Below are 22,249 nucleotides of genomic sequence, written 5' to 3'. Positions count from 1 at the left end.
TAAACACACATATACACACTTGTGCTGTGCGCACAAAAACACACACACAAAGTGCCTAGGCAACGTTTATTCAAATATATGCAGATAGGGAATCAAGCGTTTCCTAATGGCCCTCTCCATCACACCTGGCAGCTAAAGCAGCGTGTGAGAACACGCTATGATGGCTTTGATTAAGGACTGTGTTATCCATCTACCCTTGAGCTTAGTCGTAATAGGACAGGCAGTGAAAATTGAGCCAAATCCTATTAGGTCAAATACCAGCTTTCAGCCAGTGGATGCAGAAAAAATGTGATTGAGGCCAAGGTGTACTTGATCTTATCAGCTTATCACTAAAATCTCAATACCCACTTGAGTGCTGTCGGCAGTGATATGAGTAGTTAGACACTGAGAGGTCAAAATAAGCTTCATATTAGCACTGCATTAGTGTACTTAGCAACTGGTTTAGCTCTATCTGTGCAGCTATGACTGATTTGTATTAAACGGTTGTTTTCACTGAGCTGCAAATTGCACTGAACACATCATTTAGAATTCAAGTATCATTGTGATTGTGGCTCTCACAAAGTGCCATTAAGCCCACTCAACTCTCACACTGATGGATGGAGGGACCTGGTCAGGGATTTTGCACCAGTTAAAAAGGTATCTACAAAACCCACATTCCTGACTCTTAATTATAAATGTTACAAGTCAAACTTGTTGCATCACTAAACAACGTTTTCAAGACATACATGTGATATGTCACTATAAATCTGCGTTCTCCCTCTGTCAACAGGTAACCCAGCCCAGCCCACCTCACTTCACTACATGAGTCCCTACCAGCTGAATACCTACTCCATGGCCCTGAAGGCAGTAGGTGAAATCATTCAGGACTACGACAGCGATAAGATGTTCCCTGCGCTTGGCTTTGGAGCCAAACTGCCTCCTGATGGACGGGTGTCCCATGAGTTTGCCTTGGTAAGAAGACAAGTGAGAGATGAGTGGAGAAGCATGAGGAGGAATTAGTAGACATTTAAACAGAAGATCTGTAGTGTGTTTGACAGTAGCTCTGTGTAACAAACCATCCAGCACGTCAGGTTAGGTAAACCATACTGCATTTAAGCTAAGTTGAAACTAACCTAAAACTCTAAGGTAGATCTAGCTAAAACAAATCCAGTCTAAAGTACAGTCCTGAAATAAATTTTGCTTTCACAAGTGACATGATATAAGGGGCATGGTCAGTGTACCCTACTTGTTGAATTTATAGTTCAAAACAAAACCAATAATTAAGTAAAGTAATTTTATTGATTTCACCTAATTTATTGCTGCTGGAAGTAATTGTGTCTTCACCTCTCCTTTCTTCTGTAGAATGGGAACCCTCAGAACCCATATTGTGCAGGAATTGAGGGAGTGATGGAAGCTTATTACCAGAGTCTGAAGTCAGTGCAACTCTACGGACCCACTAACTTCTCCCCTGTCGTCAACCATGTGGCCAGGTAACAGATGCACGCAGAGGTTTAATATAAAGAGTGGAAGGGTTTACACATTTTTGCTTTGAAGTTTTCATTTCTGTTCTACACTTACATATTGGATATCACTGCTTATATAATGAACTTCAGATCATTTGAGTATGTGTGAAAAAACGCTCGGTACATTGCACCCAGCAACTGATGCTCAACATGTGTTGTCAGGTTTTATGTAATGAGTTCTGCGAAGCAAGTGTTGCCAGGTAGCTAACAAGAGTTTGAGAGGATAGGCAGAGAAAAACTTGGGGCACAAACAGAGCTCATTGCATGTTTGTTTGCATCTGTCGATGAGAAGATAATTTATGCTGCAGAGAGTCCGTGCAAGCTTCAGACGAGGCCCTCAAAAAAAAAAGTTATTAAGAAACTATTCATGCAAATATGTAATTAAAGATGTACTCAACTGATGTCTCTCATCAGGTTACTTCATATGAAGATGATAATTTACTCAGATCTTATATTACACATTCAACAGTTTATTTATTCATCCTGTAATGTCACCATCATCCCTTTTTGTTGAATAAGATTTTTTCCACATCAAATTAATTACAATTTCCTGTTTATTTTTTATTTGTTTAATTGCTCGAATATTCTGGGAAGTATGCTTAATTTGCATTTTGATAAGACGGTGTTTCTGCACTTTGTGTTTGACACACACACACTTCTGACTGCAACTGATTAACTTAGCTTTCTATAAAACCTGTAAACAAAAAAACAAGCATGGTTAGGACTAAAATTTTAAATTAATGACTCAGGTAAAGCTGATCAATAGATATATTCTCCAGTTAGTTTGTTACTAATATATCCCAATATATAATTCACTATAGTGCCAGAAATTCTTATGATTTGGGGTTATTAAGATTAGCTATACATTTGCAGCTGAACTCTGTAAATGTCTGTGAGTGCAGAACCTTCCATATTCACATTATATTCACATCACCCACGTAAGATCATATAGTGTACTCAGTAAATGTAAGTCGGGTTCAGTTGACAAACTGATGAGCAGAGTAAAGGGCCGAAAGTAGATATATAAATATGTATTTTTTGATCTGTGAATCATGCAAGTGAAGTCCCAGAATAAAAATAAAGAGCTGCAAATTAGCATAATAATTTCCCTTTAATTACTGCGCTGTAGAGCTGTGGGTGGTGTTTTGATTCCTCCACGGGCTTTCCCTACCTCTGGTCTTTACTGAGCTAACATTCATCCTTCACATTTAACATATATATTTCTGTCTCTTTTTCCTCAAAGCAAACATCACTTCAACTAAACTAAAATTCAAATACTAACACATTTCTGTAAACATGAACACTCTGTAGACCTCTGAGAAATGATTCTGGACTTTTTACTGTAAATAAGGCTTATTTGTTATAAAAGGATCTGAATACTTTTACAATTTTTCAGATGCCTCTCACCTTCATTAGTCAACCTACAGTCGTTAACTTCACAAATTGTCATAATCAATCCCCCTGAACCTCATTAAAACTTTTAAAACTGAAAAAAGCATCTTTCTACAAATGTATTGCCTATTTGTCAAATTTAAGCCTCCTTACAGTTTGTTACAGAGTACAGGCTATTATCATCACGCTGTCTTTCCTCATCCTTTATCTGCAATCCCAGCCTCTACATCACACCTTCTCCTTCGCTTTTCTGTTTATTGACCACCCCCATTTTTCATCTCCTTTATGTTGTACTCCACCCCCACATGCAGCTCAGTAATTAGTATTATTTTGTCTGTTCTCGCCCGGCTTTCTGCCGTTCTCCTCTCATTTTGCTACATCTCAGTGTTTCTCTATCTATGAAGTCGTGATCACCTACAGTGAGAGATGCTTAAATATCAGTCATCATCCGGGTGGAGGGGATATATAGATGCACACACACTCACACACACACACAAAGCCACCAAAGTAATTTCACTGTGTAAATATCTCTGACAGCTCACAACTCACACGGGAAAGGTCAGTGTCAAATCGCAGGAGAAACCTAAAGTCATATCTGTAGAACTGACACAAAGAGGTCACACATCCTACAGATATAAGATCATTTACATGTTTGTTCCTTTCTTTTTTCCTTGTAGAATAAAAACATTGTAATGAAATTTCCTCCTTTTTAAATTTGCCTTACTATACATCACACATGATGCATTTAAGGACCATCAGATTTTATTTTTTTTTTTTGTTTGTCACTTTGATGTTTGGTGTAACTTTGACAAGACCTTTCAAGCTGAGCATGCATGCAGAGTTCTGAGGTTTTTATACTGAAGCAGGACAGAAAAATTAATGTTTGTGTGTGTTTTTCCACAGGTATGCAGCCTCTGTGAAGGATGGCTCTCAGTACTTTGTGCTCCTCATCATTACAGATGGCGTCATCTCAGACATGGCCCAGACCAAGGAGTCTATTGTCAACGTAAGGACAAGTTTAAATGTCACATTGTTTTGAGAAGTATCTGTTGCATACTTGTGTGTTTAATGGTATCATGGATAACTGCACTTGCAGTGTCGTGGAAGCCCAAAGTTCAGTTCACAGGGATTCAGAGAACATGATCGTGTTCATAGCTCACACTTCTTCTTCACAATTTTTCAACTTATTTCTCGGTTCCAAAAATGAACCGTTCGTGTTCTTTTCTTCCATTTTTTAATGAGCTTTCTGAGCTGTTCTTCTTCCTCCTACTCATTCATCTCCACCTCCCAATCATTGGCCAAACTAAGCTACATACACTATAGAATCACAGACACGGATTAAAAGCCAGAGCTGTTGGCTCCTTGTCTTAGACTTGGTTAATGATTTCTTGTGATCATTACTCCCTTACAGATATGATCTGGTGGGTTGCTTCAATTTATTGTGTCATTTCAAGTGAGTTGACAAAGTGACTGTAGGTCAGCCTTTCTCCCAACGATGTGCCATTTTCTCAACAATATCTCTCTGCTGATTTGTTCATTAAACTCTGTTAGAAAGCATATGAACTATGGCTTGCTACATTGTCAAATGTACTAAACCACGCAAGGATACATTTGATTCGATGATTTTTTTCATTTTGCTTTAGGATCTAAAAAACATCTTCCACTCTTGATTCTGTGTGTAAAAAGCTACATTACAAGAATAAGTAAGAAGAAAGCATCTCCATGACATTTGCAATTAATACAAAACTGTATGCTAATGAGCACAACTGTCATGACCTGACAACTAATTACATCTGAGCAAACAGGAATCTTTTTTAAATGCATGCCCTTCTTTGGTGTTTCAGAACATAAGTCTTTAAATGAAAGCTGGAAAACAGCTCTGTCTTTGTTGCCTAATTAGTAGATCGCTGCCAGCTTATAAATGCGTTAACAAAGGAATCACTGCATGGAAAAAAATCACTTATTGTTGTTAATCTACCAGCACCAGCAGTTATAGAACAAACAGACAATATGTGGCTGTTAATGGACATTTCAAATGTTTGATTCATTTCTTATATTGCTAACAGAAATATAATGCAACTCGGGTGCCTTTAATACTGGTATTTGTTAGTGTTTGCTGAGCTGCTCTCACTTCTGACAGCATGTTATTCACCCTCATTCCGTCCTCTCCATCACTGTCAAGTCATAGCATCCTCCTGAGGAAAGGCTGGAGAGCCACGTAGAATGCAAACAAAATGAACAGTGAGTCGCAGCCATTTTTGTGAAGCCGGTGATCCATCTCAAGGAGAAATAAAACGTTATGAAGGACATGGGGAGAGAAGGGGGGAGACATGTGGGGGAAAAGGCCTAAAGAGAATCCATACTGAGGGAAGCAAAGAAAATAAAGATAACATGTTGACATAAGATGTCTTAATAAGATCATCCATCTCCGGGAAGCCTAAGGTCAAAACATTACTCGAATACACTGAACACACACACACACACACACACACACACCTCTTTCTAATAACCGCTCTGTGCCTTTTGGACATACCCCCCCACACACACACACAACACAAACACATGTCATTTGTAAGCTGTCATTGAATTCAGGCTGTGTTGTTGATTCTCTCATCTCTAATATTATTGACTGTGATGTCTCAACCCACGCAGCACTCCAGGAGGTGCAGCAGAATACACACATCAGAGACACACACACATACTGTATACATGCTGCAAGATGTGAACATGAGTCTAGCTCTGCTCAGGACTTCTCCTCATTAAATAAAATGATTTTTTTAAGTAACAGTTAACAGTCTCATTTTATTTTTCTTCAAGGCTTCCTGTCTGCCGATGTCAATCATCATTGTGGGGGTGGGACCTGCAGAATTTGATGGTAAGTCTAAGATCTTTATTTTCAGTAAATTATAGAAGAGTCTTACATTAGCTATTGGTCCCTCATCAGTCAAGTGTCATCTGATTATTTTTTGATTTATTTATTGTGATCAGTAAGAATAAGTAGGAATAATAATAATTATTATTTTCTGCAGCCATGGTTGAGTTGGATGGTGATGAAATCAGAATCTCATCCAGAGGAAGATTTGCAGAGAGGGACATTGTTCAGGTATGTTTATTTGAAATGTGATCTTATACAAGATATGGCTGGAAAAAAATAGTAATATTAATAATTAGCCTGCTTAACCTATGTAGGGCAGCCATGTCTTTAACAGTGACTAAATTAAATTCAACTCAAGGATAGCATGATAACATGTCACTGTGGCTGTCTTTACATAAAATATTAAGCTAAATTTCTTTCATTCTGCCACAACAGAGCCTAAGCTGATTAGTTTCACCAATACTGAGCTTCAAATTATTGTCTCATGATCAAGCTTTCTAAAGCTGCTATGTGCTAATGTTTTCTTTTAGTAAAGACAGCATGTTTCTTGTTGAAACTACATATGTAAATGTTGTGATAGTTTCAACTTTTCTTTTAGTTTACGTTCACCAAAAAAAAAATTTTTTGTTTCATGTGAACAACGTATTTTATATATATTATTTATATATATTTTCATATCTTACTGGAGAAATAAGATTTTAAATATTTGTTATTTGATGTTTTAGTTCTGCCAATCCACAACAAAGAGTTAGCTCAGCTTCTAAGGCCCTTTTGGACAGCTGGTCATTTCAACCTCAATGGTGCACCAGGTCCCAGATGACAAGACACACAGAGACATGTAGAAAGATAATGACATGTTCTCTAGCTGTCTTCGTCTGTCTTTTCTTTAGTCTGTCTTTCTTGTTGAAGTGGATAAACAGTGACCCTCACACCTAACCCCTGTGCTGATGTCCAGCCTAAAAAGTCTGGAAACTGTGGGGTCTGCAGTCAGTCAGTCATGTTGAAGGGATGTGTGTAGTGCACAGAAGTAAAATGATAACATCAAATACACATCAGAGTTCACCTTTTATTCTACTTTTAGAGTCTCACAGTTCCATCCCTACAACAAGCCATTCAGCCATTTATTCCTCACATTCTTTGCCTTTTATTTGTATGTCTGTGTGTACTGCAGTACACCATCACAGTGAGTAGTAGTACTTTTCATATCAATGCCAGGAAATGTGAAGTACTTTAGTGAAGTCACGTTTTCCTCCTACATGAGCATTACACCGCCGCTGTCACATACCCCCCTCCCCCGAGCCACTTGGATGCGCGCTCGTTAGTTAGCTTTTTAACAAGCTAAAGTACACACATGCAGCGAAGTTCCAGGAAGAAATGACCTGGTGAGGGTGCAAAAAACCAACATTACACCAGCTCTGCCTACAGGCTCTCATTATCAGCAGACTAATAACCCCAAGTGACATTGTGAGGCTTACCTTCCACAGCGAGGATTTCCAGTGCAAATTGGCTTCTCACATGATCTTGTGATTGCAGGTGACAACAGCTCATTAAGTAAATAAAACTGCCTCAAATCTTTCCTCGTTTATCTCTACAAAATCTAACTCGTGAAGGTTTAAGACACGTGACACGAGGAAAAGATTTTTGATAATACCACAGCAGGCGGATTGCAGAGGAGGCAGCGGTGATGAGGCGTAAATAGAAAGTTCTAATGTGTACAACGTGTGTCCAGGGATTCTTGGAAACTTGTTTGTGTGGATAATAAGGTCACTTCAGGGCTTCTTTTTGGGGTCAAGTATCATCATATCATGGTGTTTTCTACATATAAAGGAGGGCTCAGGGAGGGGCTTCAGCTGCTCACACTGTGCAGCCTCACCACTAAATGTCACTTAAAGGTAGGGTAGGAGATTTCATTCTGATGCACTTTTTGTTAAATTAGTGTAACTTCTTTTTACGATCCGATAGCAACCGATTAGTTCGGCAGTTTCGCTTTAAAACGAAGAATATGAATCATCTGTGGAAGCTATAAAATGCTAAAAAAAATCAGCCAATCCTCCGAGGTGCCCCTGCGCGTATAAGTGGCTGGTTGTCACTCTCTTCCTGCTCTGCACGCATTCAACATTCTCTGTTTTTTCATAGTTTTTTCATGCATTTTTCACAGATTTGATAATCAATGAGTGTAAAATTGTGGCCTTAAGCAACAAATTAAAAAATGTGTTAATTAATATCGGGCTGCTTCTAGTGCACCTACAAAAGAACCAGCAGATTTTCAGTCTAATATTTGATCCCAGTAATTCCAGACATCTGCTACAGCTAAATAGGTCTCAGTATGTAGCTTCTGGCTCTGTGTTCACATTCTCCCTTTAAGCTTCAGACTGCTCAATTTCACACACCAGCAGCCCCAAATGCCATCAGCCGACTTCATTACTTAGAATTCTCAGTAAAAACATGACAGCGCTAATTTGCACTTTTCTCATGTCTACATTTGTTGCTCATCTCGGTGACCTTAGAGATTGCATATTTCTCTATGTTTTGTTGAGCAGATAGTTTCATATTCGCCACGTTCTGTTCACCAGACAACCAGACAGCAGAGGCTCATTTCAGTGAATCTGCAGCGTCTTAATTAGACTAGACTCTCTTCTCTGTAGGAACACCACTTCCTACAGAGAAGAGTTTCTCAAAAATGATCCTGCAGTTCATAAGTACTCAAACAAGAACAGGGAATATATGATGTGACATCTTTCTTTGAAGTTCTCTTTCTTTATGCATTTCACCCTCATCCCTCCCCTTTTGCCCCTTTTTATTCTTCCTCATTGCTCTCTGCTCTCTCTTTCTCTTATTCCCTTACAAACTGTCTTTCCACTCATTATTTCCTTTATTTAAGAAGCAGGCACTTTCAGACAGAGGTAGACAAAAGCTTGTATCTCCTTCCAAACTGGTGACAATATTACTACTGGCTGAAAGGACTGCTGTCTATTTTATTTAGCTTACTCAGTTACAAAAAAAAGTCAATAAAAAACCACATGAGGAGCGCTAACATTAGCTGGTACAGTAGTGCCAAATGCATTATATAGAGGTACCCTGTCCACCATCTGGACCAATACACATTTATGAAATAATACAGTATTGCCGAGTATAATCGACCTTTATTTACTAACACCAGAAGATATCATTGTGAGTCTTTGTTTTGAGTCGTAGCAGACGGATGTAGGTGTTGTCAGATCTTAGATGTGTCTGTATGAATCAGTGCATGTAGGTTAGACTTCTACCACTGTAGTCAAAAGGTCTCATCTGAGAAAGAAGTGTTTTCAACTGGATGTGCCATACTCCCCGTTCACACTGGAGAAAGTTAATCCAGCTAGAGTAGGATTGTATCTGGATAGTCTTTAAGCTGGATACGTTCAGACCTATTTTCAAATCTGGCTATTACAAACGCGTGTCAGCACTCAATCTACACTGGATCAATGTACACTCAATCATTTTTACAAATGTTAGCACACAACACACCACAATAAAAACAACATTCCAAACCTTAGCTACAGTATAAAACCTCTACTTCTGCAACAATATCAGCTCAAAAACAACACATCAGCTCAAAAATAAGCTGATAATCAACAAACAGTTGATTTATGTTGGATAGACTGGGCCAACCACAGCTGATTATAGACTGGATTGCAGAGGCAGGTGCTGAGGATTCCTCAATGAAATTGACACATAAAGGAGGAACTTAAGGAGTGATGTTTTTGGGAGCATACACATGAAAAGACAAACAAAGTAATGTCTGGACGAGGGTTCAATCTGGCGTCAGCGAGGACGGAATGTTATTGGTAAAAGGGCCACAGCTGAAGTGCCAGGACAGAGAGGGGCAAACATCACAATGTGTGCAGCACTTGGAAATACTGGGTTGATCCATCATAGATGTCCGATTGGACCTACAATACCGAGCGCCTTCTTGCCTTTTTGGATGACCTTCACCAGCACCTGGTTCCAAAGCAGGACCAGGAGGGAGAGAACTTGAGGATCTTTGTCATCACCTGGGACGATGTGGCTTTCCATCACTCTCAAGCCATCACAACATGGTTTGAAGTCCACCCAAGACTGGCCCATCTCTTCCATCCACCCTATTCACCTTTTCTCAATCCCATAGAGGAGTTTTTTTTCTGCATGGAGGTGGAAGGTTTTTGACCATCAGCCACATGACCAGACATCACTCCTTAATGCCATGGATACAGGGACATTGCAGTTGAAGACTGGCAAGCATGGATCCGTCATAGCAAGCGGCTTTATCCCAGCTTTATCCCTGGTGTATCGCCTTGGATGACATCATCAGATGCAATGTTGACCAAAACATGTTGCATATGTTTTACAGGTAACCCCCCCCCCATCCTTTTTGTTGCTGTTTTTTTGTGTGTATATTCAGAATGCTCTTTTATGTTTCATGAATATTTTGTTCACTCTAAGCAATAAAACCTTTTCTGTTCTATCATAAACAATATTTCTACTGTGTCCTGTTGTATACAGTAAAAAAACTGATTTGCTTTTTACTGGAATGCTTTAGAATTTGTCCAATTACATGTGGACATACAGTTCCCAACCAAGACACTTTGCATGTTTTGCATGCAAAGACCTGTAAAACTGAAACATGAAAGTCTATGCAGTTTTTGTAATGCTAACAGTTGCCAGTATTTTTAAGCCTGGTGCACTTTGATTGACTGCATGTGTGAACTGTGACAGAATAATTTCATTTTGATTCTGATTTCCAGTGTTTTGGTGAAGTTTGTGTGTTAGAGAAAGATGTATTGTATTTTGAAACAAAGAGTTAGTGTATATTTAACAAAATGTGTTTTTGAGAATAAAATTAACCCTTTGGCCGATTGTGTTTTGTCGGTGTGTGTCTGTGTTAAGAGTTTAGAAAAAGTATCTAAAGAATGGCTAAGCGCTTGTTAGCAATTGAAAAAAACTGTAATTGTTTGCGATCCTCCAAACCGTAATATACCTAGCCGTTCAGGCCGTGGTAGGACTCCGTGTGTGCATGCATCGTGCGTTTTTTTTGTCCCGCGTCACTCGTTCCTATCGGTTTTTTTCGGTTTAAAAAGGAGTTTATTCCTTTGTAGCCCTGTGGAAAATAAACTCGGGGCAAAGCTGTCATAGTTCAATGGTTGTTTACATACGGCTTTTGTACACGACCTGGACACTGTCCCCATGATCCGGAAGTATCACATCGCTAGCCGGATTCGCTAGCTGCATTTGTGTTTATACCTGAGCCACATTTGAGCCAATCCGGCTAGATCCACGTCCGAGAGGTGGATTGAAATGAAGCTGAGTATATCAGACTCAGAAAAAAACTATTCGGATATATCCAGATACGGCCCAAATCCCGCTCTAGCCGGATTGATTTCCCCAGTGTGAACAGGGTAAAAGTTACATATTCTGATTGTATCCCCGCAGTTCAACATAAGGTGCTTGCTCCGCTCACATTCCTCATCTTTCAGAATGTCCTAACTCACATGTCTTCCCTCTCAGTTTGTCCCATTCAGGGACTACATCGACCGAACTGGGAACCACATCCTGAGCATGGCCAGGCTCGCCAAAGACGTATTGGCTGAGATTCCAGACCAGTTCCTCTCCTACATGCGAACCCGCGGGATTAAGCCTTCGCCGGCACCGCCTCCCTACACACCACCAGGCCAATCCCTCCAAACCCAGATATAAGGAGCAAGGCGGAGGAAAAGGTTTCAGAGTCGGGGTGGGGCTCGCTGAACTTTTCATGCGAAATACTTCCATTTCCTTAAGCCGCTCTCCATGCCTTGCCATGGCGGATCACAGTGGTCTTTCTCGTATTCAGGAAGCTGCATGTCGGGCTGGGAGAGTGATGCTTTTGAAGGCAGGGAAAGCCAATGAGAGTCTGTTTACTTCCACTATCAAGCATTCCTGTTATTGTCTGGATTTTTATTTCATCTTTTTGGCCTAGGAAACCTGGAAAAGCTTCAGAATAGAGTTAGGAGAGTCAATCTGTGAAGAAATAAGAGAAGGAAAAAGGAAGAAGGAGTAATGAAGGACCGCTCTTTGTTAACATTGTAAAGAGAATGTCTCCAGGCAAACAAAGGAATCACTTGATCTTAAACAAACTTCTCCTGTAAATAACTGGACACCTTAACTTCTTTCTCTCTCTTCCTCTTCTCTCAAACTCACTCACTGTTTACAGTTAACTCTAACAAGAATTTTTACTGTTGATACTTTTATATACACATAGTTTCAATATGAAGCTTGTAATACTCTCTCTCTCGCTCTCTCTCTCTCTCTCTCTCTCCTGGCATGTGTGTCAGGTAGCAGCAGTGCAGGTCCTGGTAGCCCTTCTGTACTGTACCGTACCGTGCTGTACCGTACTGTACTGTATTCTAGTGTTTGTATTAACCTTTTTGCATGAGTGTAGCCTCAGTCAAGTGCATGCATTTAGTGGCCCTGCACTACCTCTTCTACCCATCTGTCTGTTTGCTGGGGGTGAGTGTTTGTTTGCCTGTGTTTCTATGTGTTACTCCACCCTGTCTGTCTGTCTGTTTAAACTTGTCTGTCTCTGTTTCTCCGTCTCTTCTTTCTTTGGTACCTCGGTCACTTTTATTAGCTGTGTTTCCATCCAACATTTCTTTGCAAGCTGTAATAGACGAGCTGAATTGAAAATCAATGTTTTTATACTTCCTCATCAAAGGATGATTTTTTTTTATTACAGAACGTAATGAACAACGAAGACATTTTATTATTATCTTCATAAAAGATTCAGGATCAAAGTATTCTTTATTTCTATTAATCTCAGCTTGTCAGAAATAAGCTGTCCGTCTTCTTCAAAAATACAGTATTGGCTTGATAGAGAACAGTATGGAATGTTTACTGTCAATAGCATTAGCGTGCTAATGCACAAAAAGAATGAGCATGACAAACACTAACCGCCTGTGAGTATTGTTATTCTGGGAATAATAGCATGCTGATGCTAACACGCTAAGTTGGTCAAGATGGCCAAGAGTATTCTGCAAACCAATTAGCATGTTAGCATAATTATTGTGGACATGCTAGCCCATAAAACTAACACATTCAGATGGTGAACATTATCCTGTTTTGTAGCTTTGTTATTGCAGCTGTTTTTGCAGGGGTGTGCTAACATATTATGGGTGGAGTTCAACCATGGAAAGCTGCTAGCGTGGCAGAAAAATCTTTATTCAATTCTAACCAGCAATATTAAAATCATTTGTAAGTGTTTCAGATTTCTCCATAGGGTTATTTGACTGTTGAATGGAAACGTAGCTACTCTCTCTCTCTCTCTCTCTCTCTGTGTGTCTCCATCTCTCTCCTCCACACTGCCTTGGCAATAGGATGCCCACATGCCCAGGGGTTTCATCTCATTGTGTCGTCACACTGTATTCCTGCCCCATGTTTTAAAAAACTAACGACAGCAGCTGCTCTCAAACAGAGTTCTGTTTGAGCAAAAAGAGCCCAGAGGTCAAAAATGCAGAGAAAAACACACTTTCCCTATGTTTGCTTTTCTTTTGTATGAATGGGTGTGTGCGCCTAGCTGTGTGTATGTGTGCGTGTGTGTGTTAGTGTATTTTTATGGCACCTTTAGCTTTGATACAGCTTTCTATGTTTGTTTTTAATGATGTGTTTTATATGTGCCAATCTTGTGAAGGAGGATGATCTGTCTGAGTTGTTGACACGTCTTTTGTGTTTGTCATGAATGTGGATGAGGGATTGATGAGTGAACGTGTCAGTGATGAAGATGTTAAATGTGTTGAATGAATGTAAGACAGAATGTTACAAAAGGCTTTACAACATTTATTACATTGTGGCTTAAAAAAGACTTTTAGCATTGCAGTAGAGCTTATAGTGTTTAAAAACAAAATGTTTGAAGTGACCAAAACTTATTTGCCATCTGATTACCCAGCCCAACCTGACAGTATCTAAGCAAGTTTTGTTCAGACTGCAAGCTGAGCACTGTCTAAGAGATCAGATCACATGTGTCCAGACATCACCAGCCTATCTGCATAGGTTGCCCTGGTAACATGACTTTGTGGTTATGCTAATGATGAGACTTTCCAGTGTAGAAGAAGAACGCAACAGCGGCAGCAGTCAGGTTATTTTGATGTTAGCAGCACACCTGCAGCCACTCAAGCACCAAAAGTAAGCCAGACTTTAATATAACTATAAATAATTGTAGTAGATTTTATATCGAGGCAACTGGACTCAAGGATTGTTTTTTGAAGACGTTTCGCCACTCCCCCAAGTGGCTTCTTCAGTTCAGCTACTATTCTGGTTGGGAAGAGAGTGGTCATTCTTTTGAGGATAATAATCAAAGAAGCATCTATGTGAAATTGGAAAAACCCTCTCTAAACAGAGGACGAGGGCTGAGGCATCAGCTCTCACCTGTTTACATCTCTGTCCCTTCATCCCTTCCTAGCAGACTTTACTCACATTCAAACTTTAACGATAGGCTGTCAACTAGTCCTGCACATGGCCAAGACACAGTTTCTGGTTGTTAACTGACCATTAACCAACTATAGGGATCTTAGTCAGGTGAGTTCCTGCAACATCCACCCACAGAGGTCCTGAACACATAAAACTCAGTAGCTGAACTAAAGAAGCCACTTGAGGGAGTGGCGAAATGTCTTCAAAAAACAATCCTTGAGTCCAGCCTCGATTTAAACTCTTGGAAATAAGGACATACAATTATTTAAAGTATCAGCATGGATTCTGTTCAACAGTCCTGTCACTCTAGGTTTGATATCATTGTCACATTAAGTAAAACAAAAAGTAAAAGTAAAAAGTTTTATCCCTGAGTGTCCAGGACTGGACTGAACTGAATCCAGCTGGAAGCATACATCCAACCCAGAACTATCTTTGCTAATAATAATAATAGAGAGAGAGAGAGAGAGTGCTTTGTAGTCTGAACAAATCCCTTCCAGCACAGATTCTCCAACAGTCAGAACTAAATCAACAACCTATTAATTAACTGTTAATTAATACACCAGTAGTTTTACAGATGTTGTATGATATCCTATGTTGTATGACTGCACCACCACCTCCCATCACATGGTCAAACAACACCATGTGGACCCACGTGGTTTGAACTGCCTATATTGCTGCCCTGTCTTATAGTTGCCTGGCATTTGTGCCCCACACTACTGTGCCTGTAGCAGAGTACAGGAACTGCTGATTGGAAGGGCAGAGTTTGTTAGCTAACATTAGCTTTCACAAGCTAAAAGTAGTGGCAGATGGATTGAGATTTTCATCAATGAAGCAACCAGTAACAGGACACATGTAAAGGTAAAATTGACCTTTTTAAAAGCTTTTTCAAATGTTTTTATGACATTTTTTCACTTCCTGTCCGAACGCCATGAACTCATGCTCTTTCAACAACAAACTACCTCCTGCAGTTATACACTCAGCATGGATTCTGTAATGGAGTTACAAGATAGAACTCGTTTTAATCATCACAAAACACATCTTATTACATTTTAGTTGAATTTTTGAACTGAATTTCACTGATCAATAAATTTGTCATATAGTGCAGTTCATATATTTGTGTTTAAATAATTATATTAATATATTCTGTATTTACAAATTCAAGCCAATGAATGAAATGAAATTGTTAGAACCAAAAAGAATTAAATTATTGTATTGTTTTGGGTGGATATCTAAATACTTTTCAATCATCATAGTGCAACCCAAACTTTGCCAAGCCCCACAAAGCCACAAGTGTGTGTGTGTGTGTGTGTGTGTGTCTGTGCGACGTCCATGTGACCATGTGAGGTAACACACATATGATCTTTGTTTACTAAAGATATCCAAATAATATATTGTATGCTTGTCAGATCTTCTTAACAATGTGCACTATGTTTGCATGTACAGTTTTACAAAGGATGCACCAGTTCCTTTTGTTAAAAACTGAGTGTTTTGAAATATACAGATCTATATGAAAATTAACTGTACAAAAATGGCCTTAAATCTTTCACTGATTTTCTTGGAATTGTGCGATGCCTTCTTCAGAAAAACGAATTGTTTAAAGGAATTGATCGTTATCTATTTTGTGTCAGTGTTTCTATTGCTTTCTAGTGTATTTTCTTTGCACAAGTTCAATTATGGAAAAAAAATGATCTTGTACTTTTTTGAAACCGTGATTAATCAGAGAAAGCATGGCTGAAGTACTGATTGTCTGATAATACATATAATAGATGACTATTTCTGTATTGAACTATGGATTTTTAAATAAATATTCATACTAAACCAAATCTGCTTATTGGTTTTTTTTTGTTTTTTTTTAGCATTTTCTGCCTTTTCTGTGTTTGTGTTTTTCTTCTCTGTGCTGGTCTTATTTTCTCATTTTCAATCATAGCTTATTAGGACTAATATCTGGTTTGCTCCCTCTGACAGGATAATTACAGTACAGTAGGTCTACCCACACCAGCAGCACAGAAAGCACATGGACGTGTGACCACTAACATTGAAGGCACCGCTGCAAAACAATGAGAAGCATTCATGTTTGTAATTCATGTTTCATTTCTTCCAACAAAAGTGGAAAATATTTCTCAGTTTTCATGGCACCTGGCAATTAGTGAGCCCGTTAATGCACTGTCACACAGATATGCCCAAATGTGCAGTGTTTATCTGCTGAGTGTTGATAGGGTTCTTCATCAGCACTCAGTAACTCAGCAAGTACTTTGACAGGTGAGCTCTGATTTGTAAAAGTCCTGATCCGACTTGTTTTTGTCAGCATTTTAGGATGTTCAGTCTCAGAGGGGTTACACAGTTGTGCCGGAGGAGCAGTTGTCTTCCTACAAAGGTTAGTAAATGTCACAATTTACCTTCAGATTTGACAGTAAACTTTGGAAAGTAAACACTACATAATCAACAATTATGTCACGTACTATCAGGCCTTAAAAAAGTTAAGCTAACGCTAATGGATAATTGGCTCTACCAAACATGGAGGCATAAAAATGGTATTTAGTCTATATTTTATAACCAGAACATGCAAACAAGTGTTTTTTTTATAATCTGAAAATAGAAGCTGATTATTTTTACTATGCAAAATTGGCAGCTTACCACTATCCACACCAACATCTTAAATGATTTCCTAAAGCGGCTACAGATCCAGGTGTTTTCATATAGCTCTGTATGAACTTTATTCCTCTTTCTAAGTAATATTACTCCCTTCCGCTCCCTGTGTTTTTCTGGCTTGATAACAAGCGTGCTTTTTAACCTTGTGCATGTTGGCTATAGCTGTCACCGTCAGATCTGTCACTTCTGGTAAACAGCATGTTCCATAGAGGCAGACGGAGCATCCAGGACATATGGAAGTGTTGCCAATTATCTTCTTGAGAAGCAGAATGCAGGGTGTCAACAAAGATGTTTCAGAGAAATAATCAGACAACCTGCAAGTACTGCACGTTGTGCCTTTCTATTATGACATAGCGCTGATCATTTTGATGCCAAAAGAGAATCAAAAAAATGAAGAAAGGTGCATTTAATAAACTCTGGTTGGTGGTTTCTGTTTGCACCAAGAGTCTATTCACACCATCAATGCTATTTTCACCCAGGGTGAATAGCTCACATTTGGCCTGCTTAAAAATCAAGCCTGAAATTGTGGATTGGCTACCAGAAGTAAAATTATGGCTCAGAGAAAGTTTGAATATTAATGAATGAAACAGGACCGCAGCAAATGGAGGATTCAGTTTGATTCATTTAATGACAGGTTGGTTTGTGTGAGAGAGGTGGTGTTGGAAGGATTTCCTGTCTGGGTGGTGGTATTGTTTTTTGTGTTTGACTGTGTGCAGGTGAAAAAGTCGCAGTCCGCCTCCCCAATTTTATCAGGTGGCTGCAACTATGGCCCCCAGCTGAGCTTCAGAAATCAATTTAAGTTATAATCTGCATTTTCCATATATCATATCTTCCTAACCTATTATTTTCTAAACACATCCATCTGCTTACATATGTAATTTACTAAAATTGGTGAATAGTGCTAATGTTATGTCTTCTTGGTGAGGAAATGGGAAAGCCTCATGCATGCCTTTAGGTTGCTATAAATAGCTTTATTTTCCCAGCGTCCCTTGAGGTCAGTGGAAGAGATGGTTGCATTGATTGAGAGGTTGAGGAGAGGTAGAGTGAGGAAAATGTGCCAATATCACTGTCAATCAAACACTACTAGGCGAGAGAGAGAGAGAGCATATTGTAATGCTGAATGCAAAACAACCACACTGCATGCAAACGCACACTACAGAGGAATAAGCTCATGACTGTGAATTCAAATGTTGGAATGAGGAAGATACGCTGGAGAAAAAAAACCTATTTATTGGCCATTTGTTGTGTTTATTTATAGGTTGGTGATAAAATCCAGAATGGGTTTTGGGCACACACAACCCTGCCTTTACATCAAACCTTTCACACTGTATAAGAAACCTAAGCTTTGACTCCTTTGCTCCTTAATTGTTTAAATACTTATTCACCAAATAATTATGTGGTAATTAGTTGATACAAAAGGACATGTCAGGTTTTTGTCCTTTAAAAAGACTTGATGCCTTAATGCTTGAGTAAGCCTAATGAACACTGTGGTCGATGTCTGTCAACCAGGGTCATAATTATGTTCGCTTGTCACTTCCTGACACAGTCTGTAGCTTAGCAACCTGCCACAGAGACAGAGCTAAAGTTGGATCTCATTTGAATATTCCTCTGAAAAAAAAGGTAGGAAAAAGAAAAACACAGGTGCTTGGTGCCTAAACCCTGAAAGTAGCATCCGGACACCTCAAGATCACCAGATCAGCTCCCACACATCCCTCTCAAGGCGTCCAACTTTGACAGACAGTGCACCGGTGATATAAATGTGGGCTGGCTGCATAATTAGTTTGACTGCTGCAAGGAAATCAAACTCTTGTTCTTCACTCTCTTTATTTTTAACATGGGAGTTTAAGGGAGAGCCTTCAAAACCACCTTCAACTTTGACATGTAACTAGTTCCACATGCTTTCAGCTACAGAAACTGTTTAAGCTTCATTCTGGGTATCACCATGGGTATTATCACGTTTTTCATTGCAGGAGGAATCAACCTGGAGATATGCAGATCAGCTGCAGAGGAGAAATTCTGCCATTCACTGCCAGTCAGATGTCTACTGCCCGTGTGGACATATTTACAAAGACATGTTCATAAACTCAGGGTCCACTGGCCTGAGCAGCAGAGAGCAGGCCTGCTATTGATACAGACACTTCATGTGTTGAGTCATACATACCTCTCCACTCTTTGGTATGAAGATATGAAATGATATGATATGATATACAAGAACAACAGTGTGCAATTTGAAAGTAATAAAAACCCAAACCTTGTGCACCTAAACCTTTTGAGACAGAGCCGACTCGGACTCCTCCATAGGCCATAAATTTGAGACTTCTATTGAGCTGCGTAAAATACAGTAGGTGCTGTTCTGGCGAGAGCTCATTTTTATTGGCAGGGCTTGCATGTACATGCAAATAAAAGCAGGTTTATCATGTGTACTATACATTACATATTTAACTGTGCGTGCATATACTGTACTTTGTGTTTTATTCCAAAATTACATCAGTGGACTTTCCCTGCATCTGCAATCCAGGGAGTGAGGTAAAGAGTACATGTCCTACATTGATCAAAAATCTATACTCCTTTGTACACTGTATGTACATCTAAACAGATAAATTAGAGATGTGCCTGCTTGGATAATTAAAATTATTTTCTTCTTTGTGAAAAAAAACACTTTAGGTCTTTTGGACAAAAAAAGAAATAATAAATGACTTGATTCCATGATATTTATCCTAATTTGTATGATGTTTAGATTTGTAGATTTCAGGACATTCAGACACTGACTTTGAAAATTGAAAATTTAATAATCTTTCTGTAAATTCAGATGCAAACCAGAGGAGCAAGAAGAGGAAAGCTGAAGATGAGGAGTCACTGCTGTGACTGTCAGTTGAAGCTCGGTCTGAAAAAAGCTGGGAGAAATAAGCAACACAGTAAATAAATATATATCATAAATCATATAATAAATGTTTATTTCTTGAATTTAATCATAAATGATTACCTTGAGCTGCTGGTTGGCTTCCCACAGCACCTTCTTGGTGCAGGTTCTCCTGCACCTGCCGCTGATCCTGCAGCTTCTTAACTTTTGTCTGTTTAATTTTCTCCATTTCCTCCTTTTGCTTCTTGACCTCTTTGAGCTCCGTCTCAAGATCTGAAATTTTGGAGTACAATAAAACAGTCTGTTATGTCCACTGGGGTGTCCGCTTTTGGTTTGTCTTGTGCTTTGTTTCAGACCCAATCAACAGGGACCTCCTCCTGATCACCTGGTCATCTGCTGAGGGTATAAGGGAGCCCTTCTTCCACTCTTCACTCTCTCTCTCAGCCAGCAGGAGCAGAGCCACACCACATCACCTTGTTTATTTCTTTAGTTCTGTTGTAAATTAATTGTTTAAATAAATGTAAAACTTGTTATAATCCACTTGCTCATGTTGTCATGTTGCTACCCCCTGAGCCAGGGTTGTAACATATGGGGGCTTGTCTGGGATATTCTGAAACCATTTGTTCTTATTTGTTTAATACTGAAGATAATTAGGGCCACTGAAAAAATAAAAAAAATGACTTTTTTTTCTCAAAATTCGGACTTTAATCTCAGAATAAATTTTTTTCTGTCATGACAATTTTTTGATTTTTTTCAGTGGCCCTAATCCTCTTCCATAGTTTAAGCATGGCAAGTGTTGCTAAGTTTACTTATGTGGTGTGGTGTGTAGGTTGACCCTCCCTTTGTTTTTTGTGGTAAACCCTGGTGAGGTAGGCGCCGAGTGAACCAGCTGGACTGATCTGTCAGTTCTTCCATCGGCTCACTACTACACTGCCTTTTTTGTTTTGAGGTAATCCTGGGTGGGGACATCAGTTGCCTTGAGCCCAGCACGCCTCACAGAAGACGGTTAGGCATAAGGTAGTCCTGAAAGTTGTCAGGGACTGGGGTTTACCTTTTTGAGTTTTATTAGTACTCCGTTTTCAGTTTTGCTTATTGGGAGGACTGTGGCTGTTGAGTTGAGTGTCTGCAACTTGGCAGGGAGTTCTGCGGCTTCATTATGGTGCTTTAGTTTTGTGTGGCTTCTACCAATTAACTTTGTGTAGCTGTAGCTTTCGTGTGCATCTGAAGATGATTCATGGGCAATTATGCCATTTCTTTAGTTCTGTTGTAAATTAATTTTGTAAAGAAATGTTGCTTTAATCCACTTGCTCATGTTGTCATGTTGCTACCCCCTGAGCCAGGGTTGTAACATGTCACATGCTGTTTGGTTCTGATACAGGATCAGTAGTGTTGACAGGCTCGCTGTGGTGACTATTTTAAAGTAAAATGAAGAAATGGTGCTCTCTGCTGGACTCGTTATTAAATCACAGCTTTTCTATTGATTATGATAAATGGCAGATATTAAGAAGGTTGCACGGTGCACCTGTTGATCAATGTGATGTAGCAGCATAGATCTATACCTGGGAGGAAAGATGGAGTTCAGGATGTCCTGCTTGGCGGCTTCAGCAGCGGTAGCAAAAAGTCCACAGGTGCCTGAGGTTCCTGTAGGGTGTCAGAACCATGTCATGTTTCAGGAATGTGTCTACACCACCATCTGAGTGGATGCTATTGTCCTCATATAGAGATACTGAATTTACATCATACTAAAATAATGATGTCCTCCCTTTTCTAACTTCATATGGACTTCCAAAAGACTCATGATCATAGCAACAATGATGGAATAAGTATTAGGATCAGTTTTTATTAATGCAATGCAGTGACATATGCTAATGTCATATTTCCAGTAGCCTTTATGTTTAAATGTTATTGTAGGAAGCTACGGTATTTGACATGAAAAAGTCAAAGTTTAAATACTGTGTCTGGTATAGTCTCAGAGTGGATGATGTCACAGTCACAGGTACTATATAAATAAAGTTTGATTGATTGGTTGAATGTTTTTTGATCGATGTGCCTGAACCCTAATTGCCAATGATAGTGAGTTTGTGCCGAAAAAGGCCCCATCCCCACTCTCTCCCACCTCAAGTGTTTCTCGTCATTTTTTGTTATTGTTCCTAATGCTTCATGTCCAAAGGGAGCTTATGTACACACATCATGGTTAAAGTTGACGTGAGGTCTCTCTACCACACTTCATTTTTGGACACACAACTAATCACATAACACAAGTATCAGGATTCTCATTCACAGGTCTGTCACATGGACAGAGACAAACAACCAGTCACACCTACGGCCACTTTAGAGTCCTCACTTTACCTGACGTGCATGTCTTTCATATGTGGGAAGAAATTAGCAGAGCAAACCCACACAAGCACGTGGAGAACGTGCAAACACACAGAAAAGCCTTGTTCTTTGCTGGTGTACTTGTATGAACTGACATTTTCATTTGTATCATCGGCACGTGTAGGCCTCAGTGCTAATGAACAA

The 22,249-nt window shown here is 39.4% G+C and overlaps 1 protein-coding gene across 2 annotated transcripts in view; it reads left to right on the top strand.

The window, feature by feature from the left end:
• LOC114432536 (copine-8) overlaps positions 1-22,249 on the top strand; it is an 89,325-nt gene that overhangs the window by 65,666 nt on the left and 1,410 nt on the right. The window contains exons 15-20 of one of the 2 annotated variants that reach the window (XR_003670285.1): positions 770-951; positions 1,342-1,469; positions 3,798-3,900; positions 5,712-5,769; positions 5,924-5,997; positions 11,290-13,093. Coding sequence is in view for 1 of the 2 variants with exons in the window: in XM_028400599.1 (XP_028256400.1) it covers positions 770-951; positions 1,342-1,469; positions 3,798-3,900; positions 5,712-5,769; positions 5,924-5,997; positions 11,290-11,478 (734 nt within the window). In the remaining variant the exon portion in view is untranslated. Of the gene's footprint in view, positions 1-769; positions 952-1,341; positions 1,470-3,797; positions 3,901-5,711; positions 5,770-5,923; positions 5,998-11,289; positions 14,688-22,249 lie in introns of those variants that run through there. The other variant, XM_028400599.1, reaches the window with a different exon arrangement.

This window comes from Parambassis ranga, chromosome 2 (assembly GCF_900634625.1).
Source record: "Parambassis ranga chromosome 2, fParRan2.1, whole genome shotgun sequence".
Taxonomy (NCBI): Eukaryota; Metazoa; Chordata; class Actinopteri; family Ambassidae; genus Parambassis; species Parambassis ranga.
Note: the sequence above shows the minus strand (reverse complement) of the source record. Positions and strands in the feature narration are given on the sequence as shown.